The following is a 15,251-nucleotide window of genomic DNA, read 5'->3' as shown; positions in this document are numbered from 1 at the left end:
AAAACTGTTGCGTCTCGTCTCATGGACGCTCGGCACTGTTGACGTCACGCCGGGTCATGGGAGGCCCCCTTAAAAGACGAGGAAGAAATCTGAAAGCAACTCTGCAAACGTGCATTTTGAGGAACTGGGGAAGTTGAAAAATAGGGAAATTGTCAGTACACGGTAAAACAACCGTGAACCACAGAAGTAATTCTTTGTTCTTTAAATTGTGAAAAAAAAAAGCGGCAGTGATTCTTTTTCTGTTGTAGTTCCAACAAAATGCTTCAACAGTTCCTGGTGGAATTTCCACGTTGAAAAACCTGCAACCAAAGTTGTTCGAAACCACTGCTGTACGCAGTACGCTTGTTTTTTGACATCACCGTTTCTGGGTGACTTTTAATAAGGGAGCATCTTAAGTGACAGCGACACGCAAAAAAAAAAACAGCGCGATGTTTAAGAGGCCACAAAGAGACAGACACAACGTTACAACGAGCTACCGGTCCAAAAACAAGAGATCGAGTGTGAAAATCACCCTCACTGTCGGTTTCGACAACAAAACCACAACTAGTACTAATGGGGCCATTGGAAAAGTTCATCGCACAAATGTGGACGCGTGTACCTTTAAAACAACAACAACACACAAGCGAGGCCGCGCGGCCAGCGAACATTCCAAATTCGACCATACGCCGCTTAAACAAAAACACACTTTTGTAATTCGTTTCCCCTGGTCAGCAGCAGCAGCTCGGCTTGATGCTTTGCCAGTTCCGTGCCCCCGGCTCACTGCACAGCAATTGTCAGGGGCACAAAGCGGGAGGGGTGGGGGTAGGGTGGTGGGGTTGGGGGGGAGTTGCAGGATGACTGATGTAACAGAGGGCTGAATAAAAAAGCAACTGTCTGTGTTTGGTATGTGCTGGGGCTTCCAAGCTCTGAGGGGTGAGGGGATGGTGGAGGGGGGAGGGGCGTCATGTCATACTTTTAGTGCTCTCAGCGCTCGCACTCTCCTACTCCCTGCCTCAGATGTAAAAGCGCGCTGGCTTTCTTGCCGTGTAGCACGCCGGAACACAGTGCCCAAGATGGCTTTGTGAAGGATGCAGGGTATGTCGGTTGTTTATAAGTCGGCGAATCAAAGGAGGAGAGAGGAGGGGGAAAAAAAAACCCAACCCTTTCTGCTCAGTCGAAAGCGTCGCTCTTTGATGCTCCAGAACGTCGTTATTTGTTCATGTTTGGTTGCATAATTTAGTTCAGACAAAGAATGGCAATCTTAGAGGCACTTCTTGATGGTTTGTTCTGCTGTGTGTTATTTCTTTGCCTTCAAGAAAGGGAGATTAAGTCTATTTATCAGACCACAGGGATGAACTGATGCAGTATGCTTCTTCTTCTCCTGCTCAGATCTATTATTTATAGACGTTCAATCACAGTGCAAACAAAAAGGCGCAAAGAAGCTCAAAATCCAAACCCACACCCACACATTAATGTTCTTTAATAAATTTAATAAATGAATTTTCTGCCTCGGCTTGAGCCGAGACTGAAGCCCAGCGAACAAAAGGGTAATTTGGAGGCAGATGAGTTCATTTATGGAAGCAGCCGACATCACCAGCGATGGGCCCTAATCCATGAGACTGATTGATTGGTATTAACAAGTTCCACAGAGTGGGATATGCCGTGGGAGCTTAGTAGCCTGCACTTAGCTTGCGTGCAAAATCTATTTTAGCCCCCCCGTCCCCCCAAATATCAGGTTGGGAGCGCCAGATGGCCATATGCTGCTGGTAGGACTTTAATTCCCTGAATGAAATCTTTAAGGCCGCGGTGACAGGGCAGGGAGACGCTGAGCAGACCAAAGCAGGGTAAACAAAGAGAGCAGGGGAAGCCGTTATTTTGGTGAGGCTTTCTGGGACAGGTTGAAAGACGAGGTTAAACGCAAGAAAATGACATTAAAATCAAAACAGACATTTGGACTTGGTAACTTTGTGAGAAAGGGTGGCGCCAAAAAAAGTATTTTTTTTTTTTCTTTCTTCTTCTTTAGTCCTTTGGACTGGGGTGGTCTGGTTCACATGCAGCAGCATATTACTGAAGACTCGACCCGAGCTGTGCGAAGCAAGTGTTCTCAGAACCGGAGGAGAATACTTGAATAGAATAGAATTACAGAAACACAATCACATTAAAAAAACAAAAAAAAACAAAAAAGGTCTTCTTGCAGTAGTAGTTATAGTTTTATCTTGTGCGCCTCAGGATTCCAATCCAGCACAGCAAATAATTAATGATGAAGGTGCAATCAACTCCAGAGGAAAAAGCAACTTTTGAACAGAAACACCGCTGTTGAGGAGGACTGACGGGCCGAAAGATGCAAATTCATTTTTCAAACCCTCGTTTGATGCTGACTTTGCGTTATGTCACTGCTGGGGGGTTGGAGTTAAGCTTAGGTAAGCCAGCAGGTGGCCGTGGGGCATGAGCACCAATGCCATCGCTCAGGTGTAAAACAATGCTGGGGTACATTTCGAAGAAAGAAAGGGATTAGGCAAATGATGAAGCTGTTATTTTCTGTCTCCAATAGCTGATGACACCTGCACTCGTATCTGATTTAATACTCTGTGATACAGTCTTTGTGAACTCTGCGGTCAAAGGGCTCCAGAGTCGCTGCGGCGGGATCCGACTGAAGCGATTACCGCAAATTTTATGTAAGCGGGACAGATTTTTGGATGTGTTTGGTGATTTAGGCTATAAAAAAAAAAGAAGGAAAAATCTGTGTCTTTGAAGTGTGACTCAGTGTTTTGACCGGTGCACTCGTTTTGTGTGGGTGGCCTTGCGCCATTCAAAGAGTTTTTCTAATAATAAAGGGTTCGCTGGCAAGTTATGTTTGAAGCCTAAAATTATGCCCAAAATGAGAAATTATTTCCCTCTTTACAAGCAGTGCTTCCAGATGCAGAACCACATCAGACCTGTTCTCTAGAGTCAATGACTTCACAGCCGATTGCACGTACGGGCTCGTGCTGCACCAGAGCTCGGCCATCAAACTTCATTTCCAGAAACTCAACACGACTCTGACATTCTTTTTTGCAAGTTTTTTTTTTTTTTTTTGCTGTTACTGCAGTGCTTAAAGCTTTTTGTTTTGTTTCGTGATGAACGCAAACTGATGACGTCAGCAGGGGCCCCCGGTTTGCAGACACAACATATTTTCAAAGGCCAACATCGAAGGGAAGTCGGAAAAAACACGAGGGATGCTTTCCGAGAGGAGTGCATTTCAGGCCACAATTTCTGCTTTCTCCAATGGACTTCAGGGGAATATTGACCAGAGCCCACATTCGGCATTCGTTTGAAGCATAATAAAACTACAGAATAATATAATTGAAAATTCCTCTCACAGAAAAAAATGAAGTGAAAAATAAAAGTCTGTATAGTTCAGGAAAGACATTTCGGGGGAAGTTCAGGAATTATAGAAATTTGAATTGATCATTTGAAATGACATTACAGCATTTCAAAATAACATAACAATAAAACATACTACGACTATTCCAACTCTGACGCCTTCAGACATTACAACACATCTTCAACGTAAGCAAATTTTAATATACTTAGACATAGTCATAATGTCATTTTTCTTTGAATGTGTCCACTGTTGACACAACCAATCACCTCAAAACAATCTCGCATATTGAGAGCGAAAACTGAGGACGGATCCTGAACAACAACACCAATATTCTGACTGAACTCTGAAATCCACTTAGCGTGGACAGGCAGCAGCGCTCCTTCGCCAGAAAAGTACTAGCAGGATCAAAAGCTCAAGGCCAAAGCTTTGCTTAAATCAATCTTCCCGTCTAGCCTACTGACCGGGAACATCGGTACAACTGCAGGCCAAGAGCAACTGAAATCAGCAGCACTCGCAGGCTTCTCTGCTGTACGTTGCCTGCACTAAAACAACCTCCTGGTCCCATTTTTGCTGGAGAGTGTTTTGGTATGTGTAACTCCATAGATGAGGAACTTGTAAAAGAAAAGCAAGTTACAGAGTGACTTTAAAAGTAGCAATTATCAAATGTCCCTGCCTAAAACAAATCATCTGCCTTCAGCATTAAAAATGCATGACTGATATCACCAAAAATGAAAGGCATGAGCAAATGACTATAATCATATTTCTAATGATTGACCCGTTTTCCATTTGACCTGCTCATTTTTTTCTTCACCATTTTGGACTTTAACTAGTTTCTTTTAATCTAAAAGTGATGTGTTTAAATGAAAAAAAGAAAAGAAAAATCCCAGTTGTTTTTAATATGAGAATGTTCTGACTCAGATTTTCATAAAAAGGGGCTCTTTTATGAAAAACAGAGTCTCTCAGCTCTTTAACAAGTCTTTTTGCGTTACTGTCATGTCAACTGACACACCAAGTATGGGGAAATTACAACTTGTGCATTTCTATGGATGGCTTTTACTGTGATGAAACAAGCCGTTTGGATTTTGCCCGACATTCTAGGTAAGAAGTTATCATTATCAAACTGATAATGACAGTTTGATAATGATAACTCACTGTAAAACCTCTGCAGACTTTTTTTTTTTTTCTTAAATGCGTGCTAGACATCACTACATGAGAGACGGTAGCCGTCTCCCCTGCTAGCTTGCGCTGGCAGTGAGCGGGGAGCAAAAAAATAGACAGGGTGAGTGAGAGAAACACTTGTTTTGTGAGGCCTGTACAGCTCAAACAAATATTGTATCTTGATGGAAGGAGGCCAACACACACACACAAAAAAAAATACATCGATTAAATCTGAAAAATGGGTCACAACGGAGCCACTTTAAATATTTTACAGACTGTTTCTTCTGTTGGTTTGAAACCCGTCTTTTCCAGATGGGCGTCACGGTCCCTGTTGGCTAACCCCAATTGTCTTATGTAAGCAAAATGCTATCCCCCCCCCCCTCCTTGCTTTCTCAATGCGTCCGCATTGAAAGTCGTTGAAGCAACCTGCACTTATTCCAGTTTTTGTCACTATTAAAGCTGCATGAGGGGGGAAGAGATGACGCGCTCACGCCAGACCTGCAGGGATTGAAGGCTGAAGCCGAGTGCTGCGCCGTTTGCTCCGTTGCACATTAATGCAACCCATAAGACCGTATTCATGCTAAACTCCATCAGAATACCGACGGGAAAATGGGAGAACGCATCGCTGCTCTCCTGCTGTAATATTTTCGCTTGCGAGCACCGCTGTTGTTTACCAGATCTTTAGTTTGATGCCGGCCTCCGTGTCCCCAGGGCGGCGCAGTGGCTCAGTGATGGGTCTAACACATTCACCTCCAGCTTTGTATTCTGAGTGGAGGTTGCATGTGTTTTTTTTTCACTGCCTGTGTGGTGTGTGGGCTTTTCCATGGTGATCAGGTTTCCTCCCACGGCTCGATAAACATTCAGCAAATGAGAGAAATGATAAAAATAATCACGGTGGAAAATAAGCTAAATTGTTCTGCTGCTCTCTAAAATGCAATGGCTAACATGCGGCAGTAACGTGGGGGGAACAGAAGAGCGGGAGGGGCGGGGGGGAATGAACGCACAACGCATCGCCAGGGAAATGCAAGCGAAATTTGTATTTTTTTTTCGTTCAAACCGATCCTCCTTTTGAGCAACAGCGGGTAGCAAGGGACCAGATTGCAGCTGGTGCTGTTGGTCAGGGACGCTGATTGGCCACAAAAAAAAAGCCTGTGCTGTGATACATGTTTTTGATTGTGGGGAAAGCCAGAGCACTGCAAGGAAACACACACACACACACACACACACACACACACACGCACGCACGCACACACGCACGCACGCACGCACGCACGCACGCACGCACGCACGCACGCACGCACGCACGCACGCACGACGCTCAAACTATTTCGCAGCACTCTTGCTGCCACGCTGCCATGCTGCAAAATAAGCTGTGCCATGTCGCTAATAATAGGGGCAGTAAAAGGAAAAACACCCAAGACTGATGGATACTGCTTACGTAACATCCACAGAGACTAGACAGTACATTGTGGTGTAGGACTGTCTCTATGAAATGATATACAAAAATAAACAGTGTGGATTGATAAGAATGTATCAATAGTTGCCAAAACATTTTGGCGTTTTTGTTATATAAAGCAATAACTAGCCTGGAAACAACTACACACACACACACACACACACACATATATATATATGTATATGTATATATATATATATATATATATATGTATATATATATATATATATATATATATATATATATATATGTATATATATATATATATATATATATATATATATGTATATATATATACACAAACATACATATACATACATACATACAAATAAGACATATATATATATATATATGTCTATACACACACACACACACACACACACACACACACACACACACACACACACACACACACACACACACACACACACACACACACACACACACACACACACCAATTTCTCTCTATCAGCCATATCAGTGCATTAACTCATACAGAGATGCAGAGATAATGAAGAAGTGATTACTGTGTACTGTGGAATTGCAAAACAGAGTGATCCCCGTACTTATAGGAGGCATTGCTTATGGAAGTTCCTTCATGCATATAAATATTTAGATGAAATGTCTACATTGGGAAATAAGTGCCATTCCCCCCCAGGGAGCCTTCGTTGACTGGAATATCAACTTAAAATCAACCAATTAAAATATGAATATTTGAGTGGTATTTTCCGCAACAATCTTGGGAGGCCGGTTGAGATGATACTTCTCAATCACGCGGGGGTCCGTTTAGATGAGTGAAAATGAGGGCCGACCAAACAGTTTCGCTGTCAGTGTCCCCGCATGCAAACTGTGCTGACGTTCCATCTAAAAAGCGTAATCAGTTTGTCCGTAAATATTTCATACGGGCCATATGGCGCCTCTGATGGAGCGTCAGGATCACGAGAGCTGTTCAACTCTTGCTATCGCCAATCTAATGTGTGTTTTACTCTTAAAAATGCAATGAAAATCCCACGAAGGACCATTACGAAAACAAGGCTTTACGATCAATAACTGAATAATGAGCAATGACGACGCAAATTCCGCAATTTCATACCTTCTCTCGTGCCCGCAAAACATATTTTGCTCTAATTGAGAGAGGGTACACGGAGAGACAGAGGATTCCAGACAGTTCAGACTCCTTAATCTGTGATTAGACAAGTGGGAAGGGCGGCCAGATCGCGGCTATTTCGGAGGCGACACTCTGTTCCCCTGTCCTCGACTCGTGGGCAGAGGAGCTAAGGAGCTAATTCTTTCTTGGCGTTTGCGTCGGGATTATGCGGATGGCAGCGAGCTTTAGGGGAAGGGGGGGGGGAAGAGATTGTGTCAATAAAAATATCTGAGTGAGACAATGAGCGCTGGGAATGTTTTTATTTGGGGGCGGAGTCAGTGAAGGAATGCAACGCTGGATCCTTCGGCCCTCCCCGTGTTTACAAATCGACCCTTCGTTTACGCCAATTCATCCGAACGTGATTGTGTTCTGCGAGGGCGATAATGGCCTCTTGTGCTGCCGCTGCCGCTGCTGGCACACGCGGCTCAGGAAATGCCTGAAAGGGAGAGGTGGGAAATAAGCGAACGCGAGAGAGAGAGTGAGCGAGAGAGAGAGAAATATGAGATGAGAGACAATGTCCCCAAAGTGCTTGTTTTGACAGGATCCCTCCCCTGCGTCACAGGACGGTCCCCCCCAACCCCCCTTAGCCCCCCACCCCTCACCCCACGCTCGCCCGCCTCGCCTGTCGGATCAGGAAGCCGAGGGGACTCGTTGCTAGCAGAGACCCCGTATCCACCCACATAAGTATCTGGCCTTTCTCACATGCTGAGGTTCATTCGGTCTGTGTGTTTGTGAGTGTGTGTGTGTGTGTGTGTGTGTGTGTTTGGGGGCAGACGGGGGGGGGATTTTCTTCCCTTTTGTGAGGAACTCAACTGTTCGGTCCGAGCCTGCTTCCTCCTGTGACGCTCTTGGCCAGTCGGAGGCTAAAACGTCCAAGTTGAGGCGAACTATCGGGGCCCCCGATCACGCCACCATACCCTCCCCCCCCCCTCCCAACCCCGCCAGAACAGCTTGTTGGTCAACAACAGAACAGGGGGTGGGGGTGGGGGTCTGGGGAGGGAGTGAAGCAGCCTGACTTAGCAGCAGCCTTCCAGTTGCCAGGAATGCAAAACGTTTCCCAAGGAAATTCCTCCTCCAACAGGAAGACGAGGGAAGGAAACCAAAAGAGTTTCTTGACACATTTCAGCCAGTGGGAGTGAGCACAGAGAAGTGGGAGGGCGAGCGTGCCGATTGGTCGGCTGCCGGCAGTGGCGTGTTTGAAGCGGTGTGAAGTGGGGCAACCCTTGCTAAAACTTCACCACTCTTCGGTTCTTACTTCCAACCTTGGAACTCAGTGGCTTTCAGCACGTCTCTTGCGTTCGCATCATTCTCAGACGAACCCCGACGAGCTTTGAACCCGCGGCCGTTCTTCACGTCTCACCTCAGCGGATCCTGCCCGGCCGCAACTGTAAACAAATGGGCGTGAAGTGCGGCGTCACCATCTCGTGTGTCTGAGTGTGTGTGTGTGTGTGTGTGTGTGCGTGTGGATAGGGGGGGAGACGAGGGGGGTATTTATGATTGCAGAAGGAAGAGGAGGGATTAAGGAGACCACGTCTGTGTGCGGCATCAGATTACGAACTCATCTTTTCCTGTTATGAAATCAGATTAGCGCGGCTCCCCTGCCGGGAGAAACAATATCCCCGGCCTTGAGACGGACGGGTCATCGCGGGGGGGCGAAAGGGGATAGTGAGCTTATAAATCTAAGTCCGGGGCCTTTGTTTGCAATCGCGATTTATGAGTTTCATTTTTGGCTTGAGAAATGAACATGCAGGGACGTTAAATCGGGGGAGATTAAGGTCACGGGTGATGGTGCGGATTGCACGCTACATTCTCAAACTTCCAGCTTCGTTAAAAACAGCCGTGTGCGGGGATACAAGTACAAAGGGGCCGATGGCTTCATCTCCACTGGCCTGGAATAAACAACACATAATAAAGCTGCTTTGGCCCCGGCCCAAGTTTGTGTGTGTGTGTGTGTGTGTGTGTGTGTGTGTGTGTGTGTTTTTTTTTTCACTCTCCGGCATGCGGCATGCACCAAATTCAATAAATGACACAAAACTGGGGCAGAAAGAATCAAACATCTGACCGGAGCCTGCAGAGTCGGCTCAATTAATGCGAAGACGGCTCCGTCGCTCGCCGGAGAAGAGGGTCATCTTGGGACTCGCATGAATCAGGCTGCCGGAGGGGGTGGGTGGGGGGGCCGAGAGAGCTGTTCGCTGAGCGGAAAGACGCCGTTCCGTGCATGCGGGGAAACTCCTGCGAGGGTTCCACACATCTCTCGACCCGACCAGTGGTACTTGAAAGCCAGACACGTACTCCAGAGTCAAAACACTCGGCGAGAGAGCGCGTCGCGCGGAAACACATCCAGATCCCTCATTCAGTCGGGTTTGCGTCGCTCACTTTTTTTTACCGCCTGTGAGCTTTCCGTCGAAACAGCGGCGGCGCAAATGTATTCAGAGAGGCGCCAAAAGCAGCTCGTCCGGCTTGCCCTCGGAAAGGCAGCGAGGACGGCAAAGGTCGCCCCTTTCTAACCCGAGCCGGGAAGGTTTCGTGAAGTTGGGCGGGAGCCAGCAGCCCTCTCCTGCTTTTACACATTCTTTATTGTTAGTAGATAAACATGGCACCGCGCTGACCTCTGCATTCCTGCAAATACCACATCATTCTCGCAACAAATGCTGACCTGCTCAGGGTCAAAAACAAGCCCGTTGGGTTTTGAGCAAACTGCTTCACTTATTGTATACGCAAAAAAAAAACCAAACAAACTTAAATCACTTTCATTACCGTTGGTGTGCTGCGCAAATGGCTAAGGTGAGTTCGCTCTGTAATTATGGGTGAAGTTGCTGCAGTGTGTTTTCCTCCCACTTGTTTCTTAGCAAAGGAAAACAGACCTGTGAACTCAGAGCCAGTGCAACAGAAAGTAAGGTCAGGACGCAGAAAAGCACGGAACAAACAAAACAAATCAAAGCTGCTTTTGAGTGACACCGAGTCTACCACGCAAAGCATTGCACACCTGAGCTGCAAGTAGGTCTAAAAAAAAATAATCCAACAACATCTACATGTGCTATACGCTCAAAGCTAGCAGAGAGTGACTTTGACTGCTCAAAGTATTATCAAAATGCTTTGCGGAACAACAAGACACTGGTATCCATCTGAAAATGCAGTTCCCCCCCCCCCCTGTCTGTAGCGTGCAAATATTTGTATGCCTCTTGCAATAATATAACCCAGGTATGTCACAATGACTTCCACATTACTGTGCTACGCTCTTGCAAGACAAGATTGGATCAGTACGTGTACAAGAGGAAAAGTGATGGTATTTACATCATCAACTTGAAGAAGATTTGGTATTAGCGGGTTAGCGGGTTCCAAAGCCAGGTTGGCTAAAGTAGCTGAAATTGCAATATTGCAATTCCCCATCATTGTTTTCCATTTTTTTTGCGGTTGAGTACATACACATAGCACATAGCCTTGTCTCTTCTTGCGTTTATATGCTTAATGCGGGCACTGCACTAGTTAGGGAAAATGTTTAATTGCTTCTTAACACAAATTCCTAATCAGCCAACCACATGGCAGCAACTCGTCTGTGGCGAAGACGACTTGCTGACGTTCAAAGCCGGCATCGGAACGACGATCCAAGTGACTTTGAACGTGGTGAACACGGTTGTTGGTGCCAGACGGGCTGGCGCGATTCACAAACGGCTGATCTACTGGGATTTTCACACTGGCACGACCATCCTTAGGATTTCCTCAGAATGGTCCCAAAAAGAGAAAAAAAAAAAATCCAGTGAGCAGTGGTTGTGTGTAGGAAAATACCCTGTTGATCTCAGGGGTCAGAAGATAATGGGCAGAGTGGTTGTAGACCATAGAAAAGGAAGAGGAAGTGATATAATAGCTGGTTACAGCCGAGGCTGGCAGAATAGCACATGTGAACGCACAACACCCAAGGAGCTGCTATTAGTTGTGGTTAGTCACAAGTGACTTAAAGCACATGCGGTACAGAGTGAAATCAACATTGTGGTTGAAGGGAAATGACTTTAGCGGGTTACTGAACGCGCTCCGCTCAAGTGATTAAAAACACTATGATGAAATACAACCAAGTCAGTCCATTGTGACACACATCAGCTGTAGTGACTTGCATTTCTCTCAACTTGTCGGAGAGGGAAGGTTTCCTTTTACCAACACTCAACCCACTCTGTGAGGGCCACGTTAGCAGGAAACAAAAAGCAAACCGGCAGCGGCTGTGTGTTACGCTGCATTTCTGTATTCGCCGTGAATCATTGCAACATCCGACACGCTTATTGCTCCACTGGTTTTTGAAAGTATCACGCAGGCATACTGTAAACAAGACATGTTTTGGCAGTTACAACTATAAACTCTCTCTTGTAGATGAAAAGAGACATTTAAACCCACCCTTTGATGAATCTGCCTTGAGCATTTAGTGTCATGGAGGTTTCTGGTTGGTGCTCAACACCGTTTGACGTGCCTGGGTCAGCGATTCGCTGCGCGCAGAGTTAGGGGAATGTGTGGTAAACCATATGTTGCAGCACCTCATCTCCAAGAGCAACACCATGTGCACATGAGTCTGCAGACTGACAGACAGCTCGGAGCACAACGGCGCTTGCACATATGTTTGAAAAGGACCCGAGGCAGAGACTGCATCAGCACGTAGGAGAAAATCAAAAAGTAAAATCCCGCGCAGCAATAAAATCTGATATGCAAGCCTGTGGTAGCATTAAGATAGCACTCGCATCTGTGATAAATAGGCTTGATATTTTGTGAAAGAAACCACTTGCATTTTATAATCGGTAAGTATGTACAAATGAAAGGTTATAGAAATTCGGACGTCCTGAATTCACAGGCTCAGTCTCATCATTCCGACAGCATCAGGATAAGGAGCATCCCAATAGTCCAAAGCTCCGAGGACATAAAAGGGCTGACAACATATTTTCCATTGTGAAATAAAATATTTTCCCCCTAAGCACTGCCTCTGGTAACCAAAGTAGCGCGGGCCTAATAGGATCACTTATAAAAAGCACACACAATCTCTTTAATGAATAACATCTGGGGTGCTTTCATGTACCACCCACAAAAAAAAGTCAACTGCTGACAGACATGTGCCCTCGTGTGAAACGGAGCCTCGTCGCTGGACACCCACTTTTTTTTTTTTTTTGCAACAGGCTAGTTGAGGAGCAAACAGCTGCACACAAAACGGCCCAGCCCCTGAAAGAATGCCAAGGGAGAATCCCTAAAACAGACCTTGGGTTGGGCCCTGTGTGAGCACTCAAACGGTAATCTAGTCCAAGTCCACATAAAGCAGAAAAAGGCTCGGCTAATTACTTGGCAAAATACCTGGTTTACATTGAACCACCATGGGAAAATGTTGGACATAGTGCAACAACAAACAAAACAATCGCTGCTTGATTTCTAATATGTACATGCATTTCTATTCTATTCCATCAAGGGTCGGGTGTAACAAACGACCTCAGCACTGACGTCTCGCTCCGCTGCAGGCTTCTGCTGAACAATTGGAGGTAAACTTTTATTCCCACGTCTCATCAATAATCCATGATGATCCTCATCCTTATCCATCATTAATACGGCACCCTGTCACCCACCACGCAGAGCGGGCGCAGCATGCTGAGGCAGAGATGCAGCTAATAAAAGTTCCATGTGTGGTGCAAGCTGCAAATGCACCGACATGCTTTTGTCAGTGGGCCAGTGGTTTTAAAAACCTGCAAGACACCAGGATCAGAAGCGTGCTCGGAAAACAGCTGTCTTACAAGATCTAAGGGCTACATGGGAAACGTCCTCTTGGGCAAAACCTTATCATCCTGTTTTATTTATCTTCAACACAATTAGCGAGCTGCAAAATTGAAGAGCAACACTGCCCCTTAAAATCAAAATCATTTCTTGCTGTAGCTGCCTGCCTATCTGTCAGCTGGGCTGCCCAACCCGAAACAGAAATCGAAAGATCACAACAACCGCAAATGAAAACCAACACAGTAAAAGTAGATCATAATTATTTCACGACACAACACACACACACACACCCATGCTGGATCCTCACTGACACTTGCACACACATGCAGGCGCCGAAGAGCCAGCGTGCAAAAACACATCGACTGTGGAGGAGAACCCTCCCCTTGCAGGCCCGCTGCACTTCCGATGAGTGGAACAGATCTAGGTCAAAGCTGATTAATGTGCCCACAGCTCCCGGGAGCCTTCTGGTCAGGTGGCAGCAGCAGTGCCTGCTTGGGCACGGTGAGTATTAATGCGCGATCACTCCACAATGCCGCTGAAATTGACGAGCGATCGCACAAAGGCGGTGCCAGCGAATAAAATATGCGTGGCTACGGCACAAAAAGCGACGATCAGCGCCGCTGACTGCCTCCGCCACAGCCAGCTGCTGTGTCAACACCATTAAGGGGGATGTGTTTCTGTGTTGGTCCTATGGCTTGCGCTACGACCTGTTAGCCGAGCTTTGCGGACATAAACATAAACACTCCGCGGCGTAAACGCGAAAATCAAGTTGGTCGGAGGCGAGGTGCATGAGCTCGGGACGCTTTCAACGACCCACCGTGGTGGTGCAGGAGAATAAAAATGATACACGCTTCCTTTGAGGCGGCTTGGCATCCGTGTCACTGTATATTTATAGGCGCGTCGCTATTAGATGGCATGCATTGCGTAAATCACTTAAGTTTATACGGACAAAGGGACGTGTAATAACAGACACGGACAGGCACAAAGCAGAAGGCAGAGCCACAGCAACACTCCGGACCATCCGGATGTAAAGCTGAACTTTTGAGTCAAACTAACAACAGTCATATTTTATAACGGTGTCATTAATACCTGGGACCTAAACAATTCCACACTTGGAGACATGGTGTGTATATACATCGTCGCAAGCAAGTTAATTAAGCAAGCAAGGGTTCTTTAAACAAAGGGCTTGCTTGACATGTTTATTCGAATTAAAAGCTTGAATATATAGTATTTGTTTAACAGAATATATTTCTTCCTTTTAGCACACAACCTCAAAGTAACTCCAAACCACTGCTACCCGCTAGGTAGCTTTAGCATTAGCCGGGCTGCTAGTTAGCTTGCTCGTAAGCCACCCAACCCAACGGTGTTTAGCAATGTGTGGAAGCCCCAGTCCCCCTTTGCCTGTCGTTACAGCGAACCAGGGCGTTGTATGAGCGACATGTCACAGACGTGGTGGCAAAACAAGAGCAGCATGCACCGTGGGGTTTCACAGCATTGTTGTAACGTTACCTCGGAACGCAGCTGGGGGATGAGCGGTCTATCTCCCAGGTCGCGAAGAGGTTCATGGGCACAGGCATGCTGCCGGAGCCCATCACCACGGCACCGGCTAACGCTCCGGTAGGGAGGCTCGCTGGTCCCGGACCGCCGCCGCCACCGCTGTTCGGGTTCAGGAAAGCGGCCCGAACGCCTCCTCTCTCTACAGCCGCCGCCATCATCACCTCCACTGCCTGGGGAGCAGCTCTAGCCAAGTGTCGGACGAACGCGGGAGCCGCGGGACTCTTGTGCTGCCTTCTCCTGCTCCTGCTCCACTAGACTCCCAGCTCCACTACGCCGACTGGAGATGCTGATAGGCGGGGCGGGGCATGTCAGTACTGATAGGGGGCAGCATGTCCCCGCCTCGTGGATGGGACATTTTCTCTATTTACCTACCTTCAAAAAACGCACGGCTCTGATCGCACGCTTCATGCTGTTTAAGAAAACAACAACAACAAACATTTGCAGAGTTAGATCGTTTAAAATGTAGCTCTATAAGCTTAGCTTAGCGAATAGCCAATGTAGCCTAACAAACCTCCGCTCTTTCTGAAATTGCCTCTCAGAAACGGCAAGGCATGCTGTAAAAGCATATACGAAATACTTATATATATATTTAAAAAAATAAAATAAAATAAAAATAAAATAAAAAAATCGTGTTGTATGCATAATGGTAAGTGAAACATAGCTCACTGTCACAAACATAAAGCTAAAGCAGATCAAAGGCATGACCAAGGCTACACAGAGGGAATAACATAATTGCCAGGACCATATGTGTATATGGTCCTTTTCTTGGATTGAATTAAAGTAACACACTGTCAGCTACCTAACTTTAAAAAATGACTGGTCCTCTTTAATGGAAATAATAATAATAATAATAATAA

At 46.2% G+C, this 15,251-nt stretch overlaps 1 protein-coding gene and 1 long non-coding RNA gene across 4 annotated transcripts in view; one reads left to right on the top strand and one right to left on the bottom strand.

Moving 5' to 3' along the window:
• LOC142883793 (phosphofurin acidic cluster sorting protein 2) overlaps positions 1-14,730 on the bottom strand; it is a 52,733-nt gene extending 38,003 nt beyond the window's left edge. The window contains exon 1 of one of the 3 annotated variants that reach the window (XM_076018999.1): positions 14,347-14,730. In XM_076018999.1, coding sequence (XP_075875114.1) covers positions 14,347-14,552 — 206 coding nt within the window. In that variant the 5' untranslated portion in view covers positions 14,553-14,730. The remainder of the gene's footprint in view (positions 1-14,346) is intronic. The other 2 variants (XM_076019000.1, XM_076019003.1) reach the window with 2 other exon arrangements.
• Positions 13,670-14,978, top strand: LOC142883795 (uncharacterized). The gene is made up of 2 exons (XR_012926082.1): positions 13,670-13,960; positions 14,100-14,978. It is a non-coding gene; the product is annotated as an uncharacterized LOC142883795 (long non-coding RNA).
• The last annotated feature ends 273 nt before the right edge of the window (positions 14,979-15,251 follow it).

Source organism: Nelusetta ayraudi, unplaced genomic scaffold, assembly GCF_046127955.1.
Source record: "Nelusetta ayraudi isolate G7.1 ecotype Tasmania unplaced genomic scaffold, CSIRO-AGI_Nayr_v1 ptg000008l, whole genome shotgun sequence".
NCBI classification, from domain to species: Eukaryota; Metazoa; Chordata; class Actinopteri; order Tetraodontiformes; family Monacanthidae; genus Nelusetta; species Nelusetta ayraudi.
This window is presented reverse-complemented; position numbering and strand designations above follow the sequence as displayed.